The sequence below is a fragment of the Myxine glutinosa genome, chromosome 4, assembly GCF_964187855.1.
Source record: "Myxine glutinosa chromosome 4, kmMyxGlut1.1, whole genome shotgun sequence".
Taxonomy (NCBI): domain Eukaryota; kingdom Metazoa; phylum Chordata; class Myxini; order Myxiniformes; family Myxinidae; genus Myxine; species Myxine glutinosa.
In genome coordinates, this window is record NC_136264.1 from 114,882,621 (window position 1) to 114,909,740 (window position 27,120).

A 27,120-nucleotide genomic window follows, 5' to 3' on the forward strand; every position below is an offset into this window, starting at 1 on the left:
GAACCTATAACGTATCCCTCTTTTTTCCCATTGAAACAATGCCGCGGCATACATTCGCAGGATTTTCATCGACCTTCGCGGATTTTCGTCGACCTTCGCCGGATTTTCAATGACATTCATGGGATTTGCCTCACCATTTATGGGACTATCGCCGGCATTCGCGGGTTTTGTCTCGCCATGTCCGAGACTTTCATTGACCTTTGTGGATTATCGTCCACATTCTCGGGATTTGCTTCACCATTCGTGGAATTTGCCTCGCCATTCGCAGTTTGTTCCTCTATTTTCGCGGATTTTCACGACGCGGGAACCTATCCCCCCTTTTTCCATTGAAACAATGCCCTGCCATTCACGGTTTCGCAATTCGCGTCATTTTCTAGGAACGTATACCCTGCAAATAGCGGAGTCCCACGGTACTTGGACATGTTAAATAAGGGTGGAATTTAAGACTGCTTCAATAGCCCTAAAACTCAGGATATTTTAAAACAATTTTTAAATCATCATTTTATTTGAATTAAAGGCCAGTATATACTTGAACACTGCGTTGGGTAAGTGTTGTATAAACTCTTTAGTTAGTATAGACATTGGATTGGGAGTCAGTCATGAGTTAATCTCATACGTGTGCTTTGTTTTCCAAGGGTAGTGGTTGTGCTGCTGATGCACCTCCTCTCATATTTTGGGCATGTCTTTGGAATTCGGTCGTCATGCCAGTGACGACACAGTGATCTTGTTGAAAGGTAGTAATTTTTAACCTCCAAACTATAATGCTTTATTTCGGGGGATGATGTGTAGATATAGTAAATCTGATGATTCAAAAATGGACTTACCATGAGAAGGACCTGGCACAGCTGACCAAAGGTGGGATAAAAGTGGAAGAGAGGTAAGTATTAAAATCTTTAGCGCGAAATTAACAGAATAAATAGGCAAAATATTACGTGCACAACCATGGTTAACAAATAGATCAGGAGGAGGGCAGCAAGAGCAATAATTGTAACCAATTGATGACAGTAATGTTAAAGCACGAAATATTCATGATGAAATTATGTAGCTGTTTATGTGGTGTTGGTAAAGAAATCCTTGCAATGTGGTAGCAATTTTCATGTCCCAAACTTTCTGATTATTTTGGTGAGTAGGCAACACCTATCTTTTGCTCTGAGGCAAATTTTCCTCCGAGGTAATTCCTGTGTGCCATCTGGTTTGAGGAGCATGCTGGCCAATACCCAACTTTCAAAATCATATATTCCACCCCAGAATGCTCAGTGTGCATGCGCAGAAACCCCCAGAAACGTCGGCGTTCGAGACATCATCAAGAATATTGTTTGTGGTAGATACGGATTGTTACTTATCACGCTTCTGAAATATGATGAAAATAATTGTAAATGTACCTGAAAGAAAGGGCTGTGCCTCTGGACAACGAACGACTTGGAGAACTCTCTCAGCTCGCCGAACGGGCAGCTACCTACCCGTACTGCAAACTCTACTAAACGGGGAGCTACCCATAATATCATGTGTCCGAGTGAACAGACCTTTGCTATTCAAACCTCCGACGGATAACTGCAAATGAATGGAATGTGTATCTGGATTAGGTACTTAAGAAAACCAATTAAAAGGACATAACTGGGGCTTGTTAATGCACAGGGTAAGTTTAGTCACTATCTCACACTCTCACGGTCTCTCCGAAAAGACTGTCTGGAAAACCCTCCCATCAAATTTCTCAACAATCCTCTTGAAGAAGTTCTGTCACTCAAGCTTTTGTGTCTCTTTCCTGGGAAGACACATTTCTGCCATGATCTTTCCTGTGAAAGCCACATTTCCAAGCTGGCCTCCAAAGCCAGTTGCTGACTGGGCATCCTCGTTGTGCGATATCCTTTCTGGGTACTACTGAGCTCCTCACCACATCAAAGCTTTCATCCGCAGCTTGGTGCACTGCTCTTTCCTCTGGGCTGGTGCTCCTACCTCACACCTAGCTCGGCTTCACGCTGTGGAAACCAAGGCTTTTAGGCTCATTGGTATCTCCCGTGATGAAGCTGATTCTGAGGGACTCTTACCCTCACCCCGCAGGCAGGTTGACAATGTTTCTGTCTTCTACCGACTCCTCTCCGGCATTGCACCCCCTGCTCTGTCCCCCAAATATTACTTCAGGACGCACAAGATCTGTCAACGACCGTCTTCTGGTGAAACTGCCAAAATCAAGACTCTCTGCTCACCTTTACTCTTTCATTCCTCTTTTTTTACTTACCCCGTCTGCAATAAACTCCCACAATATCTTCAATCCCACTCCTACCTACAGGTCTTCAAATCAACTGTCCACCACCATCTCTTATCTTTCCCAAATTCAAAACCTTGATTTTTCTACCCCTGTTAATCAACCCCAAATCCACATCCTTCAAATTCCGTTTTCTTTCCTGAAAGTCCTTGTGTCCATCTTGTTTATCCCGTGTGCCCTGCCTCAGCCCTCTCCGTTCCACAGATCTCCTTATGTCCCTGTTCTCTACTGTTGTTGTACTTACCTCTCTCTCCCCGTTTTGTCACCCGCTCCATCTATTATAATATATGTGTTAGCTGTGATACGATCCTTGATATAGTATTCAATATATGTATAAAAATGGTGTTTATATGGTGTTTATATGGTAGTTATATGTACAATATACAGTCATGTGAAAAAGTAAGTACACCCCATGTAAAGTTTTGACTTTTTCAACATATTTCAACATACAGGTATTTGATCTTCATTTCAACAATATCGATAGATAAAGGTGATATAATATAACAAATATCATGAAACATTTACATTTTGTAGTCCATTGTATAATTTAAACAAACATAAATGCAAATTTCGCATGTGGAAAAAGTAAGTACACCCTTGGCTCAAAGGGGGCAATAGGTGGTATTGCCCCCTTTGGCAGAAACAACCTCAAGTAGGCGTTTCTTATGACTGTCTACCAGTATCTGACACCAATTGGGAGGAATTTTTGCCCAACCTCCATGCAGAATTCTTTCAGCTGTGCAATGTTTGAGGGGTTTCTTGCATGCACAGCTCGTTTCAAATCCCCCCACAACATCTCAATGGGATTTAGATCCGGGCTTTGACTTGGCCATTCCAGAACCCTCCATTTCTTTCTTTTCAGCCGTTCCTTGGTGGATTTACTGGTATGTTTAGGGTCATTGTCATGTTGCAAGGTCCATCTTCGGTTGAGCTTCAACTTTCCGACAGATGGCCTCACATTATCCTCAAGCACCCTCTGGTACAATGAAGAATTAATAGTGGATTCTATGATGGTGAGCTGCTCAGGCCCTGATGCAGCAAAGCTGCCCCAAACCATAATATTTCCACCACCATGCTTTACAGTTGGTATCAGGTTCTTGTGATCAAATGCTGTCTTTGGTTTTCGCCAAACATGTCTTCTGGTACTGTGGCCAAATAGCTCTACCTTTGACTCATCTGTCCAGCGCACATTGTTCCAGAAGTGCTGGTCTTTGCCTAGGTGTTCATTGGCAAACTTTAGTCTTGCCTTGATGTTCTTTCTGGACAGAAAAGGTTTCCTCCTGGCACACCTCCCATGTATATCAAATTTTTGCAGCCTCTTTCTAATGGTAGACTCGTGCACTTTGACATCAACAGTGACAAGAGCTACCTGTAGGTCCCGTGATGACATTCTGGGGTTCTTCGAGACTTTTTTCAGCATCTTACGGTGTGCTCTCAGGCTGAACTTGCTGGGGCGGCCTGGCCTGAACAAGTTGGAAGTTGTTTGGAATCTTCTCCACTTGTAGATGATCTTCCGGACAGTCGAATGATTGATTTCAAATTGTTTGGAGATCTTTTTGAATCCCTTCCCAGATTCGTAGGCATCAATAACCTTCTTTCTGAAGGCCTCAGAGAGCTCTTTCGATCCAGGCATGGTGATGCCGCACAGTGCACACGTCAACAACAAAGAGCAAACCAAACTAAATGTCTGAGGTTTAAATAAGACAGGTTCCTCCAAGATCCTCTCTAACGATGTTCTAATCATTTACACCTGAGCTGGTGCACCTGATTCTCATTTTAGGTATTTGAAGTCGTGATAAATGTAGAGGTGTACTTACTTTTTCCACATGCGAAATTTGCATTTATGTTTATTTAAATTACTAGGGCATGCCCGTACTATATCTATATCTAAAATTATATCCCCCCCCTCTATTTACATGAAATGGTTTGGTCCAAAGCGAACGGCTTGCGAGTACGGTGACAATTCCCCCCCTCTATTTACATGAAATGGTTTGGTCCAAAGCGAACGGCTTGCGAGTACGGTGACAATCCCCCCCCTCTATTTACATGAAATGGTTTGGTCCAAAGCGAACGGCTTGCGAGTACGGTGACAATCCCCCCCCCCCCTCTATTTACATGAAATGGTTTGGTCCAAAGCGAACGGCTTGCGGAGTTTGGTAAAGAAATCGCCATAGCATGCACAAACGCGCAGGAAAGCGAAAGAATCGCAAATTAGTTTTAATTAGTTTTAAAACATCGTTTAACGCCAACATAGCGGCAACATAGTTTGCCAACGTGAAATAAATGAATACGCTCTCAAATGTGCCGTCCGAGGCAGAGTCTGTTCGCCACGTTCGGCACACGTGATAGCTCGCTGCTCTCTGATTGGTTGAATCGTTTTTTGGACATAGCTCGGTAACTACTTGTCCGATTAATATGAAACCTTGAAAAGGCACATCCTCGGGTCCCCAGCAATATACCTGGCAAGTTTAAAGTATATCGGACCCGTGGTTGTCGAGAAACAGCGGTCACAGACAAACATACAAACATACACACAGAGATTACTGGAATTATAGATAGATACAATGGACTACAAAATATAAATTTCATGATATTTGTTATATTATATCACCTTTATCTATCAATATTGTTGAAATGAAGATCAAATCACTGTATGTTGAAATATGTTGAAAAAGTCAAAACTTTACATGGGGTGTACTTACTTTTTCACGTGACTGTATATATGGTATATATATATATATATATATATATATATATACATATATATATATATATATATATATATATATATATATATATATATATATATATATATATATATTGTGGATATGAGAATGGTTTTTTTTTTGTTGTTGTTGTGTAAATTGTTGTAAAAATGTCACCCTCCTTCCTGCATTTGTTGTTGTATAAAGGTCAAAGGGTGTTCCCGTAGTTAATTCCATAAAGCATACACGCAGGACACCATATCTCCCTGTTCAGTAGTTATATCCTTATTATGTGTATTAGTGTAAGGCCTTGTCTTCCATTAATTTGACACTCCATTGCACTGCATTAAATAAAGTAGATCCCTCCGACATGGCATCTTCAAAGTGCCAGGTTTGCCAGGTTTGCTGCAATTGCCAACTGCATTTGGGCGGTTTTCTTCATTCGCCATTGCTGCCCTTTGACTGGGGCTAGCTCGAATCGCCCCAAAACCACCATTAGCCACGAGGTAAGGTCGGGGAAGAAAGGCGTGTCTCCACCTCGTCATAGAGGGGAGGAGTGAACCAGCCCTTGCCGACCAACCCAGAACGAGGGGTTGGCTTTGGAGGGCGGAGAAAGAACGTTTGGGGGAGGTTCGCAAAAGGGTCAAGGGTGGGGCTTATATAACCCGAGGAAGACGCCCCCAGAGAGAGTCGAGGAGGGAGGAGATCAGAACACAGACAAGCCTGGAGAGAGTCCTGGAGTTTGTGAGAGAGGGAGAGAGAACCCGTCACGCCAAACCCCCCACCAGCAGCGTTGGCTCCACCAAGCAGCTCAGACCCGTTACCCCGCGCACACGACAGGATCGGCGGCCGTCGAGGTCCAGCCCGACGTCCCGTGCGGGATCAAGCTCCAGCCAGCTCCGTGCCTTCCTCCCCCTCCAGCCACCCACCTCCTTCCAGCCAATCCACTCTGCAATTCCCCGTGTGAGTCCGTCTTTGTTTGTTCTGTCCAGGGTATTAATTAAGCCTGTTTAGATAAGCTAGCGATTTTCACTGTGTCTCTGATTTCTTCTGTAAATTATTTTATTATCCTTCCTTCTCCTTGGTTACTTTTGGTTGTAAATAGCAAATAAATTATATTCGTATTCCCTACTTCTGTCTTCCTCTTCTTCACATCCGTGTCACCTTTGTCTTTTCCCCATTGAATATCTGTGGCACGATTTGGCCCACGTTTAAGGGATCGGGTCTAGTCATTGTAAAAACAGTTCGGGCCGCGGCGCCATCCGCTCGGCAAATTAACATCTTATCCGCGGTCCGTAACAATTGGTGCTGGGAGTGAGATTCGGACCTGGAGCGCGAATAGCGCGCTCAAAATTACGGGTGGCCCAAAAAAGAAATTTTGTTTTATTTAAAATCTTAAATTTGGAAGTCGTGCCATGGACAATCAAGGCGATCGGATGCAGGTGGGTGAGCTAGAAGAGGGGTTAGGGGTAACACAGGACCACAGGGAAGAAATGGAGGAGAGCAATGAGGAGGTGGTTGAGGAGGTGTCAGGTGCACAAAATGACGCCCTCGCGCACGTGGTATCAGACGCACAAAGTGGCAGCTCGCACGAGCGCGGGGTAGCCGCGCCCACTGCACAAATAGGGGGAATTGATGTGCGGGACCTCATGGTGCAGATTAATGCAGCCATACTAATGGCGAATATGGGGCTAGAAGCCAAAATGGGAGAAATGGGGGGCCAAATGGGAGCAATGAGGGACGAAGCGAGGGGTACCGGTGAGCGGTTAGACAATAAATTTGCGGGGTTAGGCAATAAATTTGAGGGGTTAGACAACGGGATAAAAGAGGTGAAGAATGGGTTAATGGGGCTAGAAGATAAGATGGAAGGCAAATTGCGGGAGATAGGGGAGCAATCCGCCCGGGAAATCAAACAAATGGGGAACCAGATAGAGGAGGTGAAAATCGGGCTAGAAGGTAAATTGGATGCTCAGAGGGATGAATTAGAACAAATGATGGCGGCATCTACTAAAGAGATGGAGGAGATGAAGGAGGAGATGCGACGAGGTGTAAGCGAGGAGGTCTCGGGGGTACGTGAGGAGGTAAAGCGAGGTGAGAAGCGTATGGAGAAAGAGGTGAGGAATAATACGGCTAGGTTACAGGGGGGCATAGAGGGTCTGACGAGGGGAGTAGAACAGCTGACAGTGGGACAAAAGGAACTCGTGGACCAAGTGGAAAAGAACACTGCAATAATCGGGGGGTTAAAAGCGACACAAAAAGACATCAAGAACGAATTAATAGCGACACAGAAGGAATGTCAGATGGTACGTGAGGGACTGACAACGAGGTTGGACGAGGTGGCAGAAGTAATGGAGACGAAGGACCGGGAGGTGAGGACGCACATAGAAACGGTCAAGGTGGCGTTAGAGGACGAAATTGAGGAGACACACCAGGAAATAAAAGAGGTGAAGCAAAAGTTAGAGGAAGTGGAAGAGGGGGTGAGTGAAATTAAGAAGAGACGGAGGGAAACTAAGAGGGAGATAAAGGAGGACGTGATGGAGTATGTACAAGGTCGGTGCTCAAATCGTGATGTTGTGCTCGCTAACCAAATAAAGAGTTTGCAGGTGGTGAAGGAGGTGCGGAGACGAGGTGCCAAGGTGAGTGGCGATATACGCGGAAATGTATATGGTGTGAGGGAAGCTTCAGTCGGCTTGGGGGTTGATTTGGATCCGGGTGTTCGTGAGAGGCCGTTGGTGAAGTGTGCGACAGGTACGGAGTGCGAAGGAGGAGGTGTGCGAGAATGTCCGACTCTGGGGTGTGTGAGGAAAAAGTGCACGCCGAGGAAAGAGTGCGCTGTCAAGAGTAAGGGAGAATGCACACCTGTGGTGAGTGTTACGGAGGGTGTAACGGGAGAGTGTGCGCGAGAAAGTTGTGTAACGGACGGGTGCATGAGTACAGAGTACGCTGTCGAGAGTAAGGGTGAGTGCGCGACCGAGTGTGGAGGTGAAAGTAGTGAGAGTGACACGGAGCATGAGTTGGTTGTGGCAGGTGAGAGAGGATGTACACCTGGAATGGAAGGATGCAAACCTGGAATGGTAGAGCGCGTATGGGAATGCACACTGGAGTTGGTAGTGAGGCACGTGATTGGCTGTGCAAGTGAGAGCACACCTGTGGTTGTCACAGAGGAGGTGACCGAGGAGGGGGCGCGAAGAGGTGTGTTGGTGAGGTGTGCGAACGACGAGTGTGTGCAAAGGTGTGCGGTGGTCAGGTGTGTGACCAAGTCTGTAAGCAGAATGAGTGTACCTGGGTGTGTCAGGGAAGGTGCAATGACAAAGAGCATGGAGACGGCTGGATGTATGAGCAAGGAACGGGCTGCGGGGTGTAAGCATGCGAATGGAGCATCGACGCTAACCGGGTTAGCGGTTAGAGCGACGTATAGCCGAATCGGGCCTTCGGTGCGAACCGGGCAGCTTTGCGTGCCGCGGGGATCCGCGGCGGCTTCAAAAGAACCGTAGTGCGAGATCCACGCCGGGCCGTGCTTTGAACGGCCGCGTCCGTGCTCCACTAAGCGGAGCGGGCGGCCCTGTAGGAAGGGTCGTCACGACAACCGTTTGTGGTTGAGGCGTTCCGGCAGGTCGAAATCGGGCCATTGGACGGCTCCGTGCCGAGATGGTGCGTGGGATCTCGGCCCGGGTAAGCCCCCGTCCCTGCACCGAATGCCGGACGCATCCAGCCGCCGGCACCAAGCAACCCGCATTCATTGCTCGGCTTTGCGAAGCCGAGCTTTGGAGATGAATTGGCGCACCGAGAGGCACTAGTGAGTAGACGTGTGACGAGGATAGTGTTTTGGACCCGAAATTAGAAAAACAAAATTTGATGATTGGCAAAGGATTGGCAGAGTGATGATTGGTAGAATGATTGGCAGATTGGCAAATTTTTGATTTGTTGAATTTGGACGAGCAAAATTTATAGTGAAAGATACCCGATGTGGTGGGATGGCAACTCTGCCATCTCTCACAGCGGGGGCAAAGGAGCACTAGTCTTATGGGGTTTGGCAGTGAAAACTAGCCCGGGAGGGTTAGGATATAGTGTGTAGGGATCTGGAGAAGATGACCTTAGGTAACGTTAAGGTTAGGTAGTGACAATGATACCTGTAGTGGGGACGCAGGTAGATTAGTTTGGATGATAATGACGTGGTATGTGCTTAGTTTAAAGGGAAGACGGGGAGCACTAAGTTAGCAGGGCAACAGGTAGATTAGATGATGCCGTGTGTGTGGTTAAAAGGTGTGATTGCACAGGTGTGCAACTCAACAGGTGTATGGAGCAGTGTATGAGGGAGTGATGGTGATGTGTGTTGTGTTGACCAAATGGTCCAGGAAGGAAGGAGGGTGCAGGTGGCACCATATGTGATTGCACAGGTGTGCAACAACAGGTGAATGGAGAACAGGTGTATGGAATAAATGGTCTGGAGTATATGGAGTATTGGAATGGATGGTCGTGGAGTGAGTATGGTGGAAACTGTGGAGTGGAGTGGATGGTGCGAAGGTGTGGATGGGGGAAAGGAGGATGGACCCCATCACGAATACCCGGGGAGGGTAGTGTAAGTGTTAGGTAGAGGGTACAGGTAAATTGTGGTTGGATATTGGCATCTGTGGTGCGTGGTGGAAGAATGGTATTTGGATGGGTGCATTAGTGTTGTGGAAATGGCTGGGCGTGTAGCCTGTTAGTGTGTGTAGTTGGTTGACACTCTGCCACTGTCAGGATGTCGGCCAGGTGAGGCCGCAGGTGGGCTCTGGGAGCCGGTAGAGTTGTTGTGGATGGGGCCCGAGGATCCGGAGGACGGACCCGGGTAGCCCAGTGCCAGAGGGCACCAAGGGGTGACAGAGCCAGGAGGGGCCTTCCCCAATTAGATAGGTTAGGGTGAGGAGCTAGGTAAGCTCCGGTGGCAACTACAGTGGTGGAGGTGTGCAGGTGGGTAGACCTGCTGGGAGAGCTGCACGACCCAGCCCGGAAATTGTGCAAGGGCACCGGGAGATGAATCGGGGGAGTGAGACCCCAAATTGATGAAGCACCACAGTTTGGTCAATGGGAATTTGGTTTTTAAAACCACATAGAGTAAGATTGCCAATGGTTTGGCAGGGAAAGACCCCGGGTAGTGTAAAGTGTGTTAAAGTCATTTAGAGGATAGTTAGAATTGAAGTCTCCTCGCACCATCTGCATCCACTCACCTGGGATGACGTAACTCCACACCATGCCATGTTTTATTATTTTTATTGTGCAGATGTTTGGATTGTGAGACGCATCATGACGTGGGTGTGACATTGTGCTGTGTTCCATCTCTTCCTCCTTATGAGGATTGATGATGAATTGGGTGATGGCAAATTTTGGTTAGAGGGATTGTGGTGACGAATTTGGTATAGGAGAAATATGGGGAGACGTGACAGTTGTGACGAATGTGTAATGTGTAGATTTTTGTAAATATGGGGTAAGGGCAAGGGTAGAGTAGGTGACAAGGGGGGGTGACGTACGGTAGGGACGAGCTTTCTCACTTCACTCTCCGTACGCACTTCGCCTTGCATTGCCTTATTGATGTGTACCCTTGAGACCTTACCCCTCGCTCATCTGTCTTTTCCCCCCTTGTCTCCCACATGAGGACTGTGCGCCACTGGGCGCCGAGGGGAGCGTGCGGGAGTCCGCCATTGTGTGCCCGGAACTCCAAGAACCAGCTGTCTGCATCGATGCACCACCTTATGGACCACATGTCTGTGGCTGAGCACCACTTATGGACCCCATGGGTTGGGGCATGGCCCCTCTGCTGGAACCGGCCATGAAGGCCCGAGATCTTGCTGGCGGACCTTGGTCACAGGGCACCGATGCCCCACAGGTGAACCACACGTAGTCGGCCCTGTGGGCCATAAATAAATATTTAAAAAATGGACACGTTGGGTGCATTTTATTGTTGCAAATAGGCCGCCAGCAAAGAAGATGACAACTGGAAGAAAGCAAATAGCCAGCAGAGGGAGCCAAAGAGCAAGAGACCACCAGCAGGGTTTGTCGGTTTATTTTTTAATGAACTATGATGACTGTGCACCGCTTGGTGCTTGAGGGTGTTTTGGTGCGTTGTGGATGCTTTCATGGTGCATCTATGCAGGGCAGACTGTCTCCCCCCCCCAAAAGAACGATCACAGGTCCTGGGTTAGTTTTGTAAATAAAGTAGTCATTGTAAATAATGCGCCCCCCACCGTAAATGTATAGTTTGAAGACCATTCCGCAATTCGGTTAGTTGTGGGCATGAATCTGTTAGGCAGGGTGCAATGGAGCAGCGGGACATATTTATTTATGTTTTAAAACTGTCACACTCAGGGTCAGGTGAAATGTAGAGGGAACTACACCTACGTGCCACACTAAAAGTTAAGGTAAAAGGCCCGGGACGTGCCTAAGAGGAGGAGGGTGCAGTGTTGTGGATATGAGAATGGTTTTTTTTTTTTTGTTGTGTAAATTGTTGTAAAAATGTCACCCTCCTTCCTGCATTTGTTGTTGTATAAAGGTCAAAGCGCGTTCCCGTAGTTAATTCCATAAAGCATACACGCAGGACACCATATCTCCCTGTTCAGTAGTTATATCCTTATTATGTGTATTAGTGTAAGGCCTTGTCTTCCATTAATTTGACACTCCATTGCACTGCATTAAATAAAGTAGATCCCTCCGACATGGCATCTTCAAAGTGCCAGGTTTGCCAGGTTTGCTGCAATTGCCAACTGCATTTGGGCGGTTTTCTTCATTCGCCATTGCTGCCCTTTGGCTGGGGCTAGCTCGAATCGCCCCAAAACCACCACAAAAAAACCACAAAAATCGCCCCCAAAACGAATCAAGAGAGATTATAGAGAGATTATAGGGAAGAATGGCAAATTTTCGAATTCAAGAGTCTACTTAATAGGAAGAATAGTAAATTTTTGATTTCAAGAGAATATATCACTTTTTGAGTGCAGATCAAGGGACTAGTACATTTTTGAGTACAGATCAAGAGACTAGTAAATTTTTGAGTACAGATCAAGAGAATAGTAAATTTTCGAACTGAGAATAGTGAATTTTTGAATATAGGTCAAGAGAATAGTAAATTTTCAAACCTACTTAAAAGAGAATAGTAAATTTTTGATTTCAAGAGACTAGTAAATTTTCGAACTGTGAATAGTAAATTTTCGAACTGAGAATAGTGAATTTTTGAATATAGGCCAAGAGACTAGTAAATTTTCGAACCTACTTTCAAGAGACTAGTAAATTTTTGAGTACAGATCAAGAGACTGGTAAATTTTCAAACTGGTAGAGACCATCAAACCTACTTAAAAGAGCATCCTTCTTCTACATATCATCTGGCAGATTATCCTAGACCCACTCAAACAATGATCCTTCTACCCCTGTTCAAGCTTCATTGAGGATATTGACGATCATGTGATGTAAGAAGGCTTTATTGAGGATATTGAAGATCATGTAATGTACGAAGGTTTTATTGGGGATATTGAAGATGACGTTGAGCATTGGCGGAGCCATAAGTCAAGTCAAGTACATCAAGTACATAAAATATTTTGTGATGGTTTTAATGCTTATCATTAGATGCATAACGTTCGTAGTGAGGTATAGATATATGGATTGACATCGGATGGCATGGGATTTGGGATTTAGGAACTCCGGGGTTTTTTCATTAGGAATATATGCGATTTGCTCTTGGAGACCCTCGAGAGTGAACGGGGACTCGGATCTTAATTCTGTTTTCAGATTTTGCAGTCGCTAGATTAGCTTAACACTCAATAGAACGGGACCCGCGAAATTTCGGGGATTTTTGGTGGAATTACCTCGGGGTAAAGTTACATAGGAAAGCCCCATGTTAAATTTTCGTTGCCGAAGGACTTTATTTTTTGCGAAATTCATCCTGACTTCGCCTCTAGGAGGATACAGGGGGATCTGTGGATAACGGGAACCTTTATTTGGTGAAATCCGGACTGATATTGACCGAGTTATTCAAAATATTAACTTATATCAAATAAATCTTTTGAGGTGAAAGCGCGATGACGTCACGCGGCACGAATGCGCACCTGTATCGTTGGAGGTATTGACTTATATAGGGTTGGTTTTCTAAGGCTCATATCAGAATATTAACTTGTATCAAATGGGTCTTTTGAGGTGAAAGTGTGATGACGCCACCACGTCACGCGGCACGAATGCGCGCCTGTGTCGTTGGAGGTACTGACTTCTATAGGGAGGCCCCATCACCCTCCCCCATCACCCTCCCCCATCACCCTGCCATCACCCTCCCATCACCCTGCCATCACCCTCCCATCACCCTCCCATCACCTTCCCATCACCCTTTATTGGACCATTTGACTTCTATAGGGTTGGTTTTCTAAGGCTTATATCAGGATATTAACTTATATCAAATAAGTCTTTCAAGGTGAAAGCGCGATGACGTCACCACGTCACGCGGCACAAATGCGCGCCTGTGTCGTTGGAGGTACTGAATTCTATAGGGAGGCCCCATCACCCTCCCCCATCACCCTCCCCCATCACCCTGCCATCACCCTCCCATCACCCTGCCATCACCCTCCCATCACCCTCCCATCACCCTTTATTGGACCATTTGACTTCTATAGGGTTGGTTTTCTAAGGCTTATATCAGGATATTAACTTATATCAAATAAGTCTTTTAAGGTGAAAGCGCGATGACGTCACCATGTCACGCGGCACGAATGCGCGCCTGTATCGTTGGAGGTATTGACTTATATAGGGTTGGTTTTCTAAGGCTGTAGGCCGCACCTCATTTTGTCGAATAAAGTGGTATTCGGGTGGTTCCGGTATTTGGGACCGTAGGGACGGAAAGTGCAGGTACGGGGTGCTTGGCACTCCCCAGCCGGCCCGCTCTGAAGGTTCGGATCGGGACACCGGGATTCAATCCGGTCGCCCGGTCGGCCCGGAGGTGGGGGTGCGGGGCCTCTCACGGAACGTCAAAACAAACGGCCTGCCGGGGCCGCCCAAAAGTCGGGCGTGAGGGGCGCGTCCACTAATGGAACGCCTCTCGCTTCCCAGATCGAGGGCCACGTGGTCAGGAGAACCTCGTCCCTTCTGGTTGCCCTGCCATCCCATCGGGAGCGCTGGCAGGGTGTACTTCAAACTAAGCTTAAGTGTCAAGTGTTAAGTTCCTCCTTGCCCTCGCAAGGGAAAGGCTAGGGTCAAGCTCTTCCAAATTTCCAAACACTAGAAATCGGACGTCTCAAATTAATTAATTATTGGTTAATACATCTCAGTCGCCCGCGACCTCTCTAGTGCGGGCGTCGAACCAGTTCATTTTCCGGGCGACCGGGCCGAGTATCGGCCCGGCCGTGGCCGAAGCTGTTGATTCCGCCGTAGCACGCTAACGCGTAGGCTCGCGTGTCCCCGGTGCGCCTGGGCTCCGCGGGTGCCCTACCGTGCCCGGCACTGCTGATCTCTCTTGCTTCCGGGAGTAGGTGCCGGTGCCCGGGGATGGAGTTCGCTGTCTAAACATGGTAGCGCTAGGCCAGTGGGACCGCCGGGACCCACGTGCACTCACAAGTTGTTCTGCGCGTGGGCGGCAGTATCAGACTGGGGCGCCCAAACGCTCCCCGGCTAAAGTTCATCCTGAAAGCGCCCACATTGTGCGGACAAACCAAGTCAAGGGCCACGTGGTCAGAAGAACCTCGTCCCTTCCGGTCACACTGTGCCTATCGGCCGGCCTCGAAGACCGAAATTGTGACGGTGTCACCCGAAAAATCATGCAGCGAAAATGAATGAACTCATTCATTTCGTCATCTAAACAGTGACGCGCATGAATGGATGAACGAGATCCTCACTGTCCCTATCTACTATCCAGCGAATCCACAGCCAAGGGAACGGGCTTGGCGGAATCAGTGGGGAAAGAAAACCCTTTTGAGCTTGACTCTAGCCCGACTCTGTGAAGGGACTTGAGAGGCCGCAGGCACTCAATAGGGCTGGACCCGTGAAATTTCGGGGATTTTTGGTAAAATTACCTCAGGGTAAAGTTACATAGGAAAACACCGTGTTAAATTTCCGTCGCCGAAGGACTCTATTTCTTATTGCGAAATTCTCTAAGACTTCGCCTCTAGGAGTTATTGAAAATATTAACTTATATAAAAATTAGTTTTCTAAGACTGAAGCGCAGTGACGTCATCACGCCCTTAGTTTTCTAAGACTGAAGCGCAGGGACGTCATCACGCCCCCGCCATGAGTGTCGAAGGTCTTTCGAAGAAGAAGAGCTCGGAGTTGGACTGGACACGAGGCGTAGCGGACGCCATTTGGAAGAGCTGAGAGGACTCAGTTGTGATAGGGTGAGCCTGAGAGTATATCAAGACAAGATCAAGATCTAGAAGGAGGTATGTACGGTGCGATTCATATAATATATTGTTTAGTTATCGTCGATGAGGAATTTGCGGTCGGAATGGGTGGTCGGCCTGGGTGACTTGGTCTCGACTAGATGCTAGGCCGCACCTCATTTTGTTAAATAAAGTGGTCACAAAATATTTTTTGATGGTTTTAATGCTTATCATTAGATGCATAACGTTCGTAGTGAGGTATAGATATATGGATTGACATCGGATGGCATGGGATTTGGGATTTAGGAACTCCGGGGTTTTTTCATTAGGAATATATGCGATTTGCTCTTGGAGGCCCTCGAGAGTGAACGGGGACTCGGATCTTAATTCTGTTTTCAGATTTTGCAGTCGCTAGATTAGCTTAACACTCAATAGAACGGGACCCGCGAAATTTCGGGGATTTTTGGTGGAATTACCTCGGGGTAAAGTTACATAGGAAAGCCCCATGTTAAATTTTCGTTGCCGAAGGACTTTATTTTTTGCGAAATTCATCCTGACTTCGCCTCTAGGAGGATACAGGGGTATCTGTGGATAACGGGAACCTTTATTTGGCGAAATTCGGACTGATATTGACCGAGTTATTCAAAATATTAACTTATATCAAATAAATCTTTTGAGGTGAAAGCGCGATGACGTCACCACGTCACGTGGCACGAATGCGCACCTGTATCGTTGGAGGTATTGACTTATATAGGGTTGGTTTTCTAAGGCTTATATCAGAATATTAACTTATATCAAATGGGTCTTTTGAGGTGAAAGTGTGATGACGCCACCACGTCATGCAGCACGAATGCGCGCCTGTGTCATTGGAGGTACTGACTTCTATAGGGAGGCCCCATCACCCTGCCATCACCCTCCCATCACCCTCCCATCACCCTCCCATCACCCTCCCATCACCCTTTATTGGACCATTTGACTTCTATAGGGTTGGTTTTCTAAGGCTTATATCAGGATATTAACTTATATCAAATAAGTCTTTTAAGGTGAAAGCGCGATGACGTCACCACGTCACGCGGCACGAATGCGCGCCTGTATCGTTGGAGGTATTGACTTATAAAGGGTTGGTTTTCTAAGGCTGTAGGCCGCACCTCATTTTGTCGAATAAAGTGGTATTCGGGTGGTTCCGGTATTTGGGACCGTAGGGACGGAAAGTGCAGGTACGGGGTGCTTGGCACTCCCCAGCCGGCCCGCTCTGAAGGTTCGGATCGGGACACCGGGATTCATTCCGGTCGCCCGGTCGGCCCGGAGGTGGGGGTGCGGGGTCTGTCACGGAACGTCAAAACAAACGGCCTGCCGGGGCCGCCCAAAAGTCGGGCGTGAGGGGCGCGTCCACTAATGGAACGCCTCTCGCTTCCCAGATCGAGGGCCACGTGGTCAGGAGAACCTCGTCCCTTCTGGTTGCCCTGCCGTCCCACCGGGAGCGCTGGCAGGGTGTACTTCAAACTAAGCTTAAGTGTCAAGTGTTAAGTTCCTCCTTGCCCTCGCAAGGGAAAGGCTAGGGTCAAGCTCTTCCAAATTTCCAAACACTAGAAATCGGACGTCTCAAATTAATTAATTATTTGTTAATACATCTCAGTCGCCCGTGACCTCTCTAGTGCGGGCGTCGAACCAGTTCATTTCCGGGCGACCGGGCCGAGTATCGGCTCGGCCGTGGCCGAAGCCGTTGATTCCGCCGTAGCACGCTAACGTGTAGGCTCGCGCGTCCCTGGTCCGCCGGGGCTCCGCGGGTGTCCTACCGTGCCTGGCGCCGCTATTCTCTCGACTTCCGGGAGTAGGTGCCGGTGCCCGGGGACGGATCTCGCTGTCTAAACATGGTAGCGCTAGGCCAGTGGGATCGCCGGGACCCACGTGCACTCACACATTGATATGCGCGTGGGCGGCAGTATCAGACCGGGGCACCCAAATGCGCCACGCGCCCAAACGCTCCCCGGCTAAAGTTCATCCTGATGCGCCCACGTTGTGCAGACAAACCCCACCGAGTCGAGGGCCACGCGGTCAAGAGAACCTCGTCCCTTCTGGTCACACTGTGCCTATCGGCCGGCCTCGAAGACAGAAAAAGTGATATGTCACCCTAAAAAAAACCTGTGACGGTGACGACAGAGTGATCTTGTTGAAAGGTAGTGATTATTAACCTCCAAACTACAATGCTTTATTTTGGGGGATGATGTGTAGATATAGTAAATCTGATGATTCAAAAATGGACTTACCATGAGAAGGAACTGGCATACCTGACCAAAGGTGGGATAAAAGAGGAAGAAAGGTAAGTATTAAAATCTTCAGCGTGAAATTAACAGTATAAATAGGCCAAACATTACGTGCACAACCATGGTTCACAAATAGATCAGGAGGATGGCAGCAAGAGCAACAATTGTAACCAATTGATGACAGAAATGTTAAAGCACGAAATATTCATGATGAAATTATGTAGCTGTTTATGTGGTGTTGGTAAAGAAATCCTTGCAATGTGGTAGCAATTCTCATGTCCCAAACTTTCTGATTATTTTGGTGAGTAGGCAACACCTATGTTTTGTTCTGAAATTCCTGCGTGCCATCTGGTTTGAGGAGCATGCTGGCCAATACCCAACTTTCAAAATCATATATTCCACCCCAGAATGCTCAGTGTGCATGTGCAGAAACCCCCAGAAACGTCGGCGTTCGAGACATCATCAAGTATATTGTTTGTGGTAGATACGGATTGTTACTTATCACGCTTCTGAATTAAGATGAAAATAATTGTAAATGTACCTGAAAGAAAGGGCTGTGCCTCTGGACAACGAACGACTTGGAGAACTTTCTCAGCTCGCTGAACGGGCAGCTAGCTACCCGTACTGCAAACGCTATTAAACGGACAGCTACCCATAATATCATGTGTCCGAGTGCAAGGTCCGAGTGAAGAGACCTTTCCTATTCAAACCTCCGACGGATAACTGCAAATGAATGGAATGTGTATCTGGATTAGGTACTTAAGAAAACCAATTAAAAGGACATAACTGGGGGCTTGTTAATGCACAGGGTAAGTTTAGTCACTGTATCTCACTAGGTCACTGTTTCTCACACTCTCACTGTCTCTCCGAAAAGACTGTCTGGAAAGCCCTCCCATCAACTTTCTCAACAATCCTCTTGAAGAAGTTCTGTCACTCAAGCTTTTGGGTCTCTTTCCTGTGAAAGCCACATTTCCAAGCTGGCTTCCAAAGCCAGTTGCTGACTGGGCATCCTCCGTCGTGCGAAGTCCTTTCTGGGCACTACTGAGCTCCTCACCACATCAAAGCTTTCATCCACAGCTTGGTGCACTGCTCTTTCCTCTGGGCTGGTGCTCCTACCTCACACCTAGCTTGGCTTCAGGCTGTGGAAACCAAGGCTTTTAGGCTCATTGGTATCTCCCGCGATGAAGCTGATTCTGAGGGACTCTTACCCTCACCCCGCAGGCAGGTTGGCAGTGTTTCTGTCCTCTACCGACTCCTCTCCGTCATTGCACCCCCTGCTCTGTCCCCCAAATATTACATCAGGACGCACAAGACCTGTCAACAACCGTCTTCTGGTGAAACTGCCAAAATCAAGACACTCTGCTCACCTTTACTCTTTCATTCCTCTTTTTTTACTTACCCCGTCTGCAATAAACTCCCACAATATCTTCAATCCCACTCCTTCCTACAGGTCTTCAAAACAACTGTCCACCACCATCTCTTATCTTTCCCAAATTCATAATCTTGATTATTCTACCCCTGTGAATCCACCCCAAATCCACATCCTTCAAATTCCGTTTTCTTTCCTGAAAGTCCTTGTTGTGTCCATCTTGTTTATCCCATGTACCCTGCCCCAGCCCTCTCCATTCCACAGATCTCCTTATGTCCCTGTTCTCTACTGTTGTTGTACTTACCTCTCTCTCCCCATTTTGTCACCCGCTCCATCTATTATAATATATGTGTTTGCTGTGATACGATCCTTGATATAGTATTCAATATATGTATAAAAATGGTGTTTATATGGTGTTTATATGGTATTTATCTATCTATAATTCCAGTAATCTCTGTGTGTTTGTTTGTTTGTACGTTTGTACGTTTGTTTGTCTGTGACCGCTGTTTCTCGACAACCACGGGTCCGATATACTTTAAACTTGCCAGGTATATTGCTGGGGACCCGAGGATGTGCCTTTTCAAGGTTTCATATTAATCGGACAATTACTTACCGAGCTATGTCCAAAAAACGATTCAACCAATCAGAGAGCAGCGAGCTATCGCGTGTGCCGAACGTGGCGGACACACTCTGCCTCGGATGGCACATTTGAGAGCGTATTCATTTATTTCACGTTTGCAAACTATGTTGGCGCTATGTTGGCGTTAAACTATGTTTTAAAACTAATAAAAACCCCGGGGGGATTGTCACTGTACTCGCAAGCCGTTCGCCGTTCGCTTTGGCGTTGCGAATGGACCAAAACATTTCATGCACCAAACCATTTCATGTAAAGCGTTCGCCGTTCGCTTTGGCGTTGCGAATGGACCAAAACATTTCATGGACCAAACCATTTCATGTAAATAGAGGGGGGGATATAATTTTAGATATAGATATAGTACGGGCATGCCCTAGTATGTACAATATACAGTCACGTGAAAAAGTAAGTACACCCCATGTAAAGTTTTGACTTTTTCAACATATTTCAACATACAGCTATTTGATCTTCATTTCAACAATATCGATAGATAAAGGTGATATAACATAACAAATATCATGAAACATTTACAGTTTGTCGTCCATTGTTTTATTTAAATAAACATAAATGCAAATTTCGCATGTGGAAAAAGTAAGTACACCCTTGGCTCAAAGGGGGCAATAGGTGGTATTGCCCCCTTTGGCAGAAACAACCTCAAGTAGGTGTTTCTTATGACTGTCTACCAGTATCTGACACCAATTGGGAGAAATTTTTGCCCAACCTCCATGCAGAATTCTTTCAGCTGTGCAATGTTTGAGGGGTTTCTTGCATGCACAGCTTGTTTCCAGTCCCCCCAAAACATCTCAATGGGATTTAGATCCGGGATTTGACTTGGCCATTCAAGAACCCTCCATTTCTTTCTTTTCAGCCATTCCTTGGTGGATTTACTGGTATGTTTAGGGTCATTGTCATGTTGCAAGGTCCATCTTCGGTTGAGCTTCAACTTTCCGACAGATGGCCTCACATTATCCTCAAGCAACCTCTGGTACAATGAAGAATTCATAGTGGATTCTATGATGGTGAGCTGCTCAGGCCCTGATGCAGCAAAGCTGCCCCAAAGCATAATATTTCCACCACCATGCTTTACAGTTGGTATCAGGTTCTTGTGATCAAATGCTGTCTTTGGTTTTCGCCAAACATGTCTTCTGGTACTGTGGCCAAATAGCTCTACCTTTGACTCATCTGTCCAGCACACATTGTTCCAGAAGTGCTGGTCTTTGCCTAGGTGTTCATTGGCAAACTTTAGTCTTGCCTTGATGTTCTTTCTGGACAGAAAAGGTTTCCTCCTGGCACACCTCCCGTGTAGATCAAATTTGTGCAGCCTCTTTCTAATGGTAGACTCGTGCACTTTGACATCAACAGTGGCAAGAGCTACCTGTAGGTCCCGTGATGACATTCTGGGGTTCTTCGAGACTTCTTTCAGCATCTTACGGTGTGCTCTCGGACTGAACTTGCTGGAGCGGCCTGGCCTGAACAAGTTGGAAGTTGTTTGGAATCTTCTCCACTTGTAGATGATCTTCCGGACAGTCGAATGATTGATTTCAAATTGTTTGGAGATCTTTTTGAATCCCTTCCCAGATTCGTAGGCATCAATAACCTTCTTTCTGAAGGCCTCAGAGAGCTCTTTTGATCTAGGCATGGTGATGCCGCACACTTCAACAACAAAGGGCAAACCAAACTGAATGTCTGAGGTTTAAATAAGACAGGTTCCTCCAAGATCCTCTCTAACGATGTTCTAATCATTTGCACCTGAGCTGGTGCACCTGATTCTCATTTTAGGTATTTGAAGTAGTGATAAATGTAGGAGTGTACTTACTTTTTCCACATGCGAAATTTGCATTTATGTTTATTTAAATTATACAATGGACTACAAAATGTAAATGTTTCATGATATTTGTTATATTATATCACCGTTATCTATCAATATCGTTGAAATGAAGATCAAATAGCTGTATGTTGAAATATGGTGAAAAAGTCAAAACTTTACATGGGGTGTACTTACTTTTTCACGTGACTGTATATATGGTATGTGTATATATATACAGACTTGGCATTTAATATGGAATATTTTTTTTGTGGGGGTGAACTTACTTTTCAATATGTCTTAGAACCAAAAGTTCATTGGAATTATGTTGAAATTATTCTAGATTTTGTTAATGTGACCTTTAATAGAAACAAAAACCACATTTGACATTTCGAGACAAATAAATTGATCCTTGAAAGTGATGTAAACTGATATCGAACTCATTTCATGGACAGTACTGTGTTAACTTCTGTACGTTTTCCAGAAGTATCTCTTTATTTTGCACATTAGCCAAATTTTTTTTTAACAAAAACAAAAGTTAAATTACGACTGGGATTACGGACAGTAAAATTACAGTTCAGTACTTCGTGTAACCCCCACGAGCATTCAGGAGAGCACATGCACGTTGAGGCATGCTGTTCACGAGATTTGCCAAGGTTTGGACAGGAATCGTTTGCCATGCAGTGACAATAGCCTGCTGCAATTCACGCACAGAGGTCGGCTGCTGGTCCAAGTGGTCGATTTGACGTGTTAATTCTGCCCACAAGTTCTGTATCGGATTCATATCCGGGGACATGGCAGGCCACTCCATATGCTCTACACCACGGTCAGCAAGAAAGTGTTGGATCATGCGAGCACGATGAGGCCGTGCATTGTCATCATGGAAGACAAAGCTTCCTCGAAAGGCTGCACGAGCAAATGGAAGTATAATGTTTCTTCCAGAATGGCCCTGTACTTGAACTGGTTCAGGTTTCCATTCAGAACAACCAGGTCAGTTTTGCCCCCTACATGAAAAGCAGCCCAAACGGTCACCCCACCACCTCCAGCTTGGACTCTTGGCACTATACAATCTTTGTTGTAGGCTTCATGCACTTGTCTGCGCACTCGGACGCGACCATCTTGACGATAGACCAGAAATCTAGAGTCGTCACTGAAGATCACGTGATTCCAGTGTCCTGGCTGCCATTGACGGTGCTCTCTGGCCCACTGCAATCGGCGCTGGCGGTGTTGTCTGGTCAGGCGTGGCTTTCTCAGGGGATGCCTGGCACGATGGCCTGCTTGAACCAGTCTTTGGTTGACTAGCCTTCTGGATACAGGCACATTTGTCAGTTGCTGCCACTCAGCCCTAAGACGATTAGCTGACTTGGTATGGCCATTGCGGACTAACCGGTGCAGCTGGCGATCATCCCTCCTTGTGGTTCTGCGGGGACGTCCTGGCCTCGGTATTGGAGTAGGGACACCCCTCTGAGCATTTCGTTTCAGGATATTTGACACCTGACCTTGAGTGATGCCATACTGCCGAGCAATAGCACGCTGTTTCATGCCGTAATTTCGTAAAGCCACCACTCCATGACAAACAGCATTGTCGAGTTGATGGACCATCTCCAGAGGAAGCGGCAATAACTTTTGGAGACGTGCAGCAGTTGTTTTCCACTAGTACAGAACGCAACAACCCTTGTATACCCGACTGTGAAACCAATCATCAAATGCACCTGTCCGTACATTTTGCCACGCCACCTGTGATATAATCCTGTTGTTGACTTCTTGCTGCGACAGACAATCAGTGACATGGTTCTTTTCACAAATAAATCACCAAAGTGTAAAAGAAACTCACCAGATTGATATACTGAGTTAAGAAAGTAAACCCAAGTCAAGAAAAAAAAAATATTCCATATTAAATGCCAAGTCTGTATATATATATATACATATACATATTTCTGGAGACAAATATCTGTGCAGGGTCTGTGTTATGTTGTATTGTCTTGTCACTGAACAACTCCCTCAAACTCTTGTGAAATCGTACAAAACTTCTGGTATGCACCTATCTCTGCCGTGTGTATATTATCCTCAGCGTATTTTTTTGAATTTTTTTTGATTTTATAAAAAAATAAAATTCAACTTAAATATTCAAATTCTGTTGTTTATAAAATGTAATATTGTAGCGGCTACCGCTGGGTTTTCACAATCGCCTTGCACCTATCAAGGACGCGGAGCGATCACCATGCCGGGCTCGTCCAGGACGCCCGGGCAGGCCCGCGCTCAACTTGCCAGGCCTCGGTTGGGACGCCCGGGCATGCCCGGGCATGCCCGGGCAGGCTCGCCCTCAACTTGCCAGGCCGCAGCCAGGACGCTGGGCCACGCCCCCTCTCGCCTTTCCTGGACAAACACTCCTGGATAATATGTATATATATTGCTGCCCGATAAACGGGCTTTTCAGAGTGCCTGAATGTTTGGTTTGAATAAAGCAACTCAGATGAATTCCAGCTTTTTGTCGCGTCCATTCTTCCGATCGACGTGGGAGCCCCAGCTCCTTCATTGGTGACCTACCGACATGGACACGGCAGTCGCCCTTAAACTGCCTACCTTCTGGGAGGCTCACGCGGCGGTTTGGTTCGCACAGGCGGATTCCCTGTTCGCCCTGTGAGGCATCACGGCCGACGACACCAGCTTCCACCATGTGGTAGCAGCGCTCGGTTCGGCCACCGCAGCCCGTGCCCTGAGCCTCCTCAAGAGCCCACCAGCCGCTGACAAATACGGCGCGATTAAGAAGCTTCTCTTCGACGCTTTCGTCCTCCCATCGGCGGAACGCGCACGGCGCCTGCTCGACCTGCCCGAGCTCGGCGACACGCGCCCTTCCGAGCGAATGGACTACATGCTTTCACTGCTCGGCGAGCACTCTCCGGCATTCCTGTTCCGGGAGCTATTGCTCCGTCAGCTGCCTAACCCGGTACGCCTCGCCCTGGCAAGCACGACGATCACAGATCCCCGGGCCCTTGCCAGAGAAGCCGACAAGATCTCCGCCGCAGGTCAGCGCATCGCAGCGGCGACATGGGACCCACCGCCGTCCGACGCAACACCCATGGCGCCCGAGCGCCCGGCACGGTCGACGACCGAACTGCCGACGCAATTGGCGGCCGCTACACCGAGCCGACCACCTCCAGCACGACGACCGGGGCCTCCACCTGACCAAGCGTGGTGTTACTATCATGCCAGGTTCGGACAGAAGGACCGGACGTGCTGACCCCCGTGCACCTTCGGCAGGCCGGGAAACGGCCGGGCCGGCGTTCATTACCAGCCATGAGCGCCGGCCACACGGGCAACTTACTGTTCATCACGGATAAAGCGTCCGGACGGCGCTTCCTGTGCGACACCGGCACACAACTGAGCATCATACCCACCTCTGACCAGGACAGGCAATCCGTGGTTTGCGGCCCCTCCTTGGTTGCGGCCAACGGATCGACCATCCGCACCTTCGGCCCGCGCAACGTCACCCTCTGCTTCGGCGGCCAACGCTTTGCTTGGACGTTTGTAACCGCAAACGTGCCCATGGCTCTGCTAGGCGCCGACTTCCTCTGCGCACACGGACTGCTGGTGGACGTCCAACGGCGTCGTTTAATCAACGCCGAAACCTTCAGCTCCCTGGTATGCACATTGAGCAGCTCCGCGCCGACCGAGCTGGCATGCGCCGTCCCGGCGGCGAACGAGTTTGCTCGCCTGCTCACGGAGTTCCCGGCCCTCATGCGGCCGACGTTTTCGGCCGTCGCAGTACGGCATGGGATCGAGCACCACATACCAACCACAGGCCCGCCGGTCTACGCCAGGGCCCGCCGCCTCGACCCAGCCAAGCTCGCCGTGGCGAAGGCCGAATTCGACGCGTTGGAGCACCTCGGCATCATGCGGCGCTCCGATAGTGCGTGGGCCTCACCACTGCACATCGTGCCAAAGCCAGGGGGTGGATGGCGCCCGTGTGGCGACTACCGCCGTCTCAATGACGCTACCACCCCCGACAGGTACCCGATCCCGCATATCCAAGACTTCTCCGCCCGTCTGGCGGGACGGGTCATTTTTTCGAAAATTGATCTCATACGGGGATATCACCAGGTACCTGTCAGGGCGGCCGACGTCCCTAAAACGGCAGTCATCACGCCGTTCGGCTTATTCGAATTCTTGCGGATGCCGTTTGGTCTCAAGAACGCGGCTCAGGCGTTCCAGCGCTTGATGGACGGCGTGCTGCGTGACCTGCCGTTCCTTTTCGTTTACCTGGACGACATCCTCGTCGCCAGCACGTCCCGGGCCGAGCACCTCCTCCACCTCCGAACACTGTTCGGGCGCCTCAGCGAGCACGGCCTCATCGTCAACCCGGCCAAATGCCACTTTGGCACGACGGCCGTTGATTTTTTGGGCCACCACATCACCAAGAACGGGGCCGTGCCGCTGCCAACCAAGGTCGAGGCCATCACCACGTTCCCGCGTCCCCGCACCATAAAGGCCCTGCAGGAATTCCTGGGAATGGTGAATTTTTATCACCGCTTCGTGCCCCGTGCTGCTCAACTCATGTGGCCCCTCTACAAAGCCCTCCGGGGCAAGCCGGGCAAGCACGACATCGCCTGGTCCGCAGCAATGGATGCGGCCTTCCAAAGCTCAAAGCGGGCCCTCGCCGACGCAACACTGCTCGCTCACCCGGTGCTCAACGCTCCCATCGCCCTCACCACGGATGCCTCCGACTACGCGGTGGGCGCCGTACATGAGCAATGGGTGAACGGGGTTTGGCAGCCACTCGCTTTTTTCAGCCGGCAGCTCCGGCCGAACGAGCTCAAATACAGCACGTTTGACCGGGAGCTCCTCGGTCTACACCTGGCCGTCCGCCATTTCCGCCACCTCCTGGAGGGCCGACCTTTCACGGCGTTCGTCGACCACAAGCCGTTGGTTTACGCCATGGCCAAGGTCACGGAGCCGTGGGCGGCCCGCCAACAGCGCCACCTCTCCGCCGTGTCGGAGTTTACCACGGACATCCGGCACGTCGCCGGCAAAAACAACGCCGTGGCCGACTGTCTTTCCCGGGCCAGCGCGAACGCGGTCCACCTGGGCGTGGACTTTGCGCTTATGGCGGCGGACCAAACCACCGACACCACGGTGCAAGCCCTCCGGGCGGCGGACACGGGCCTCCGCCTGGCCGACATCCCCTTCGCGGACACTGTCCTGCTCTGCGACGTCTCCCAAGGCCAGCCTCGCCCCATCGTGCCCGTCACCTGGCAACGCCGCATCTTCGCCTCCCTCCACGGCCTTTCCCACCCGGGCCGGAAAGCTTCCCAGAAGCTGGTGTCGGCGCGATTCGTCTGGCACGGCCTTCGTCGTGACGTCCGCGATTGGACCAGCACCTGCACGGCCTGCCAACGGGCCAAGGTCCACCGACACACCCAGGCCCCGCTGGCACCTTTCACCGTGCCCGAACGACGTTTCGACCACGTCAACGTGGATCTGGTGGGCCCCCTCCCCCCGTCACGGGGGTTCACACACCTGCTCACCATGGTGGACAGGACCACCAGGTGGCCGGAGTCCGTTCCCCTCATCTCCACCACCACCGCCGACGTGGCGCAGGCTTTCATCGCCACCTGGGTCGCCCGCTTCGGTTCACCGGCGGACATCTCGTCAGACCGCGGACCACAGTTCACCTCCGAGCTGTGGGGCGCGGTCGCCCGCAACCTGGGGGTCAAGCTCCACCGTACTACGGCCTACCACCCCCAAGCAAACGGGTTGTGTGA

The 27,120-nt window shown here is 48.7% G+C and overlaps 1 protein-coding gene across 50 annotated transcripts in view; it reads right to left on the reverse strand.

Annotated features, from left to right (window-relative positions):
- The window catches only part of LOC137425109 (inter alpha-trypsin inhibitor, heavy chain 4), a 332,019-nt gene that overhangs the window by 24,302 nt on the left and 280,597 nt on the right, over positions 1 to 27,120 (reverse strand). For 41 of the 50 annotated variants that reach the window (XM_068113193.2, XM_068113169.2, XM_068113206.2 and 38 more), the window contains 2 exons: positions 17,555 to 17,575; positions 825 to 845 (listed from right to left, as the gene is read on the reverse strand). In XM_068113193.2, the coding sequence (XP_067969294.2) occupies positions 825 to 845; positions 17,555 to 17,575 (42 nt within the window). The remainder of the gene's footprint in view (positions 1 to 824; positions 846 to 17,554; positions 17,576 to 27,120) is intronic. The other 9 variants (XM_078776328.1, XM_078776327.1, XM_078776322.1 and 6 more) reach the window with 2 other exon arrangements.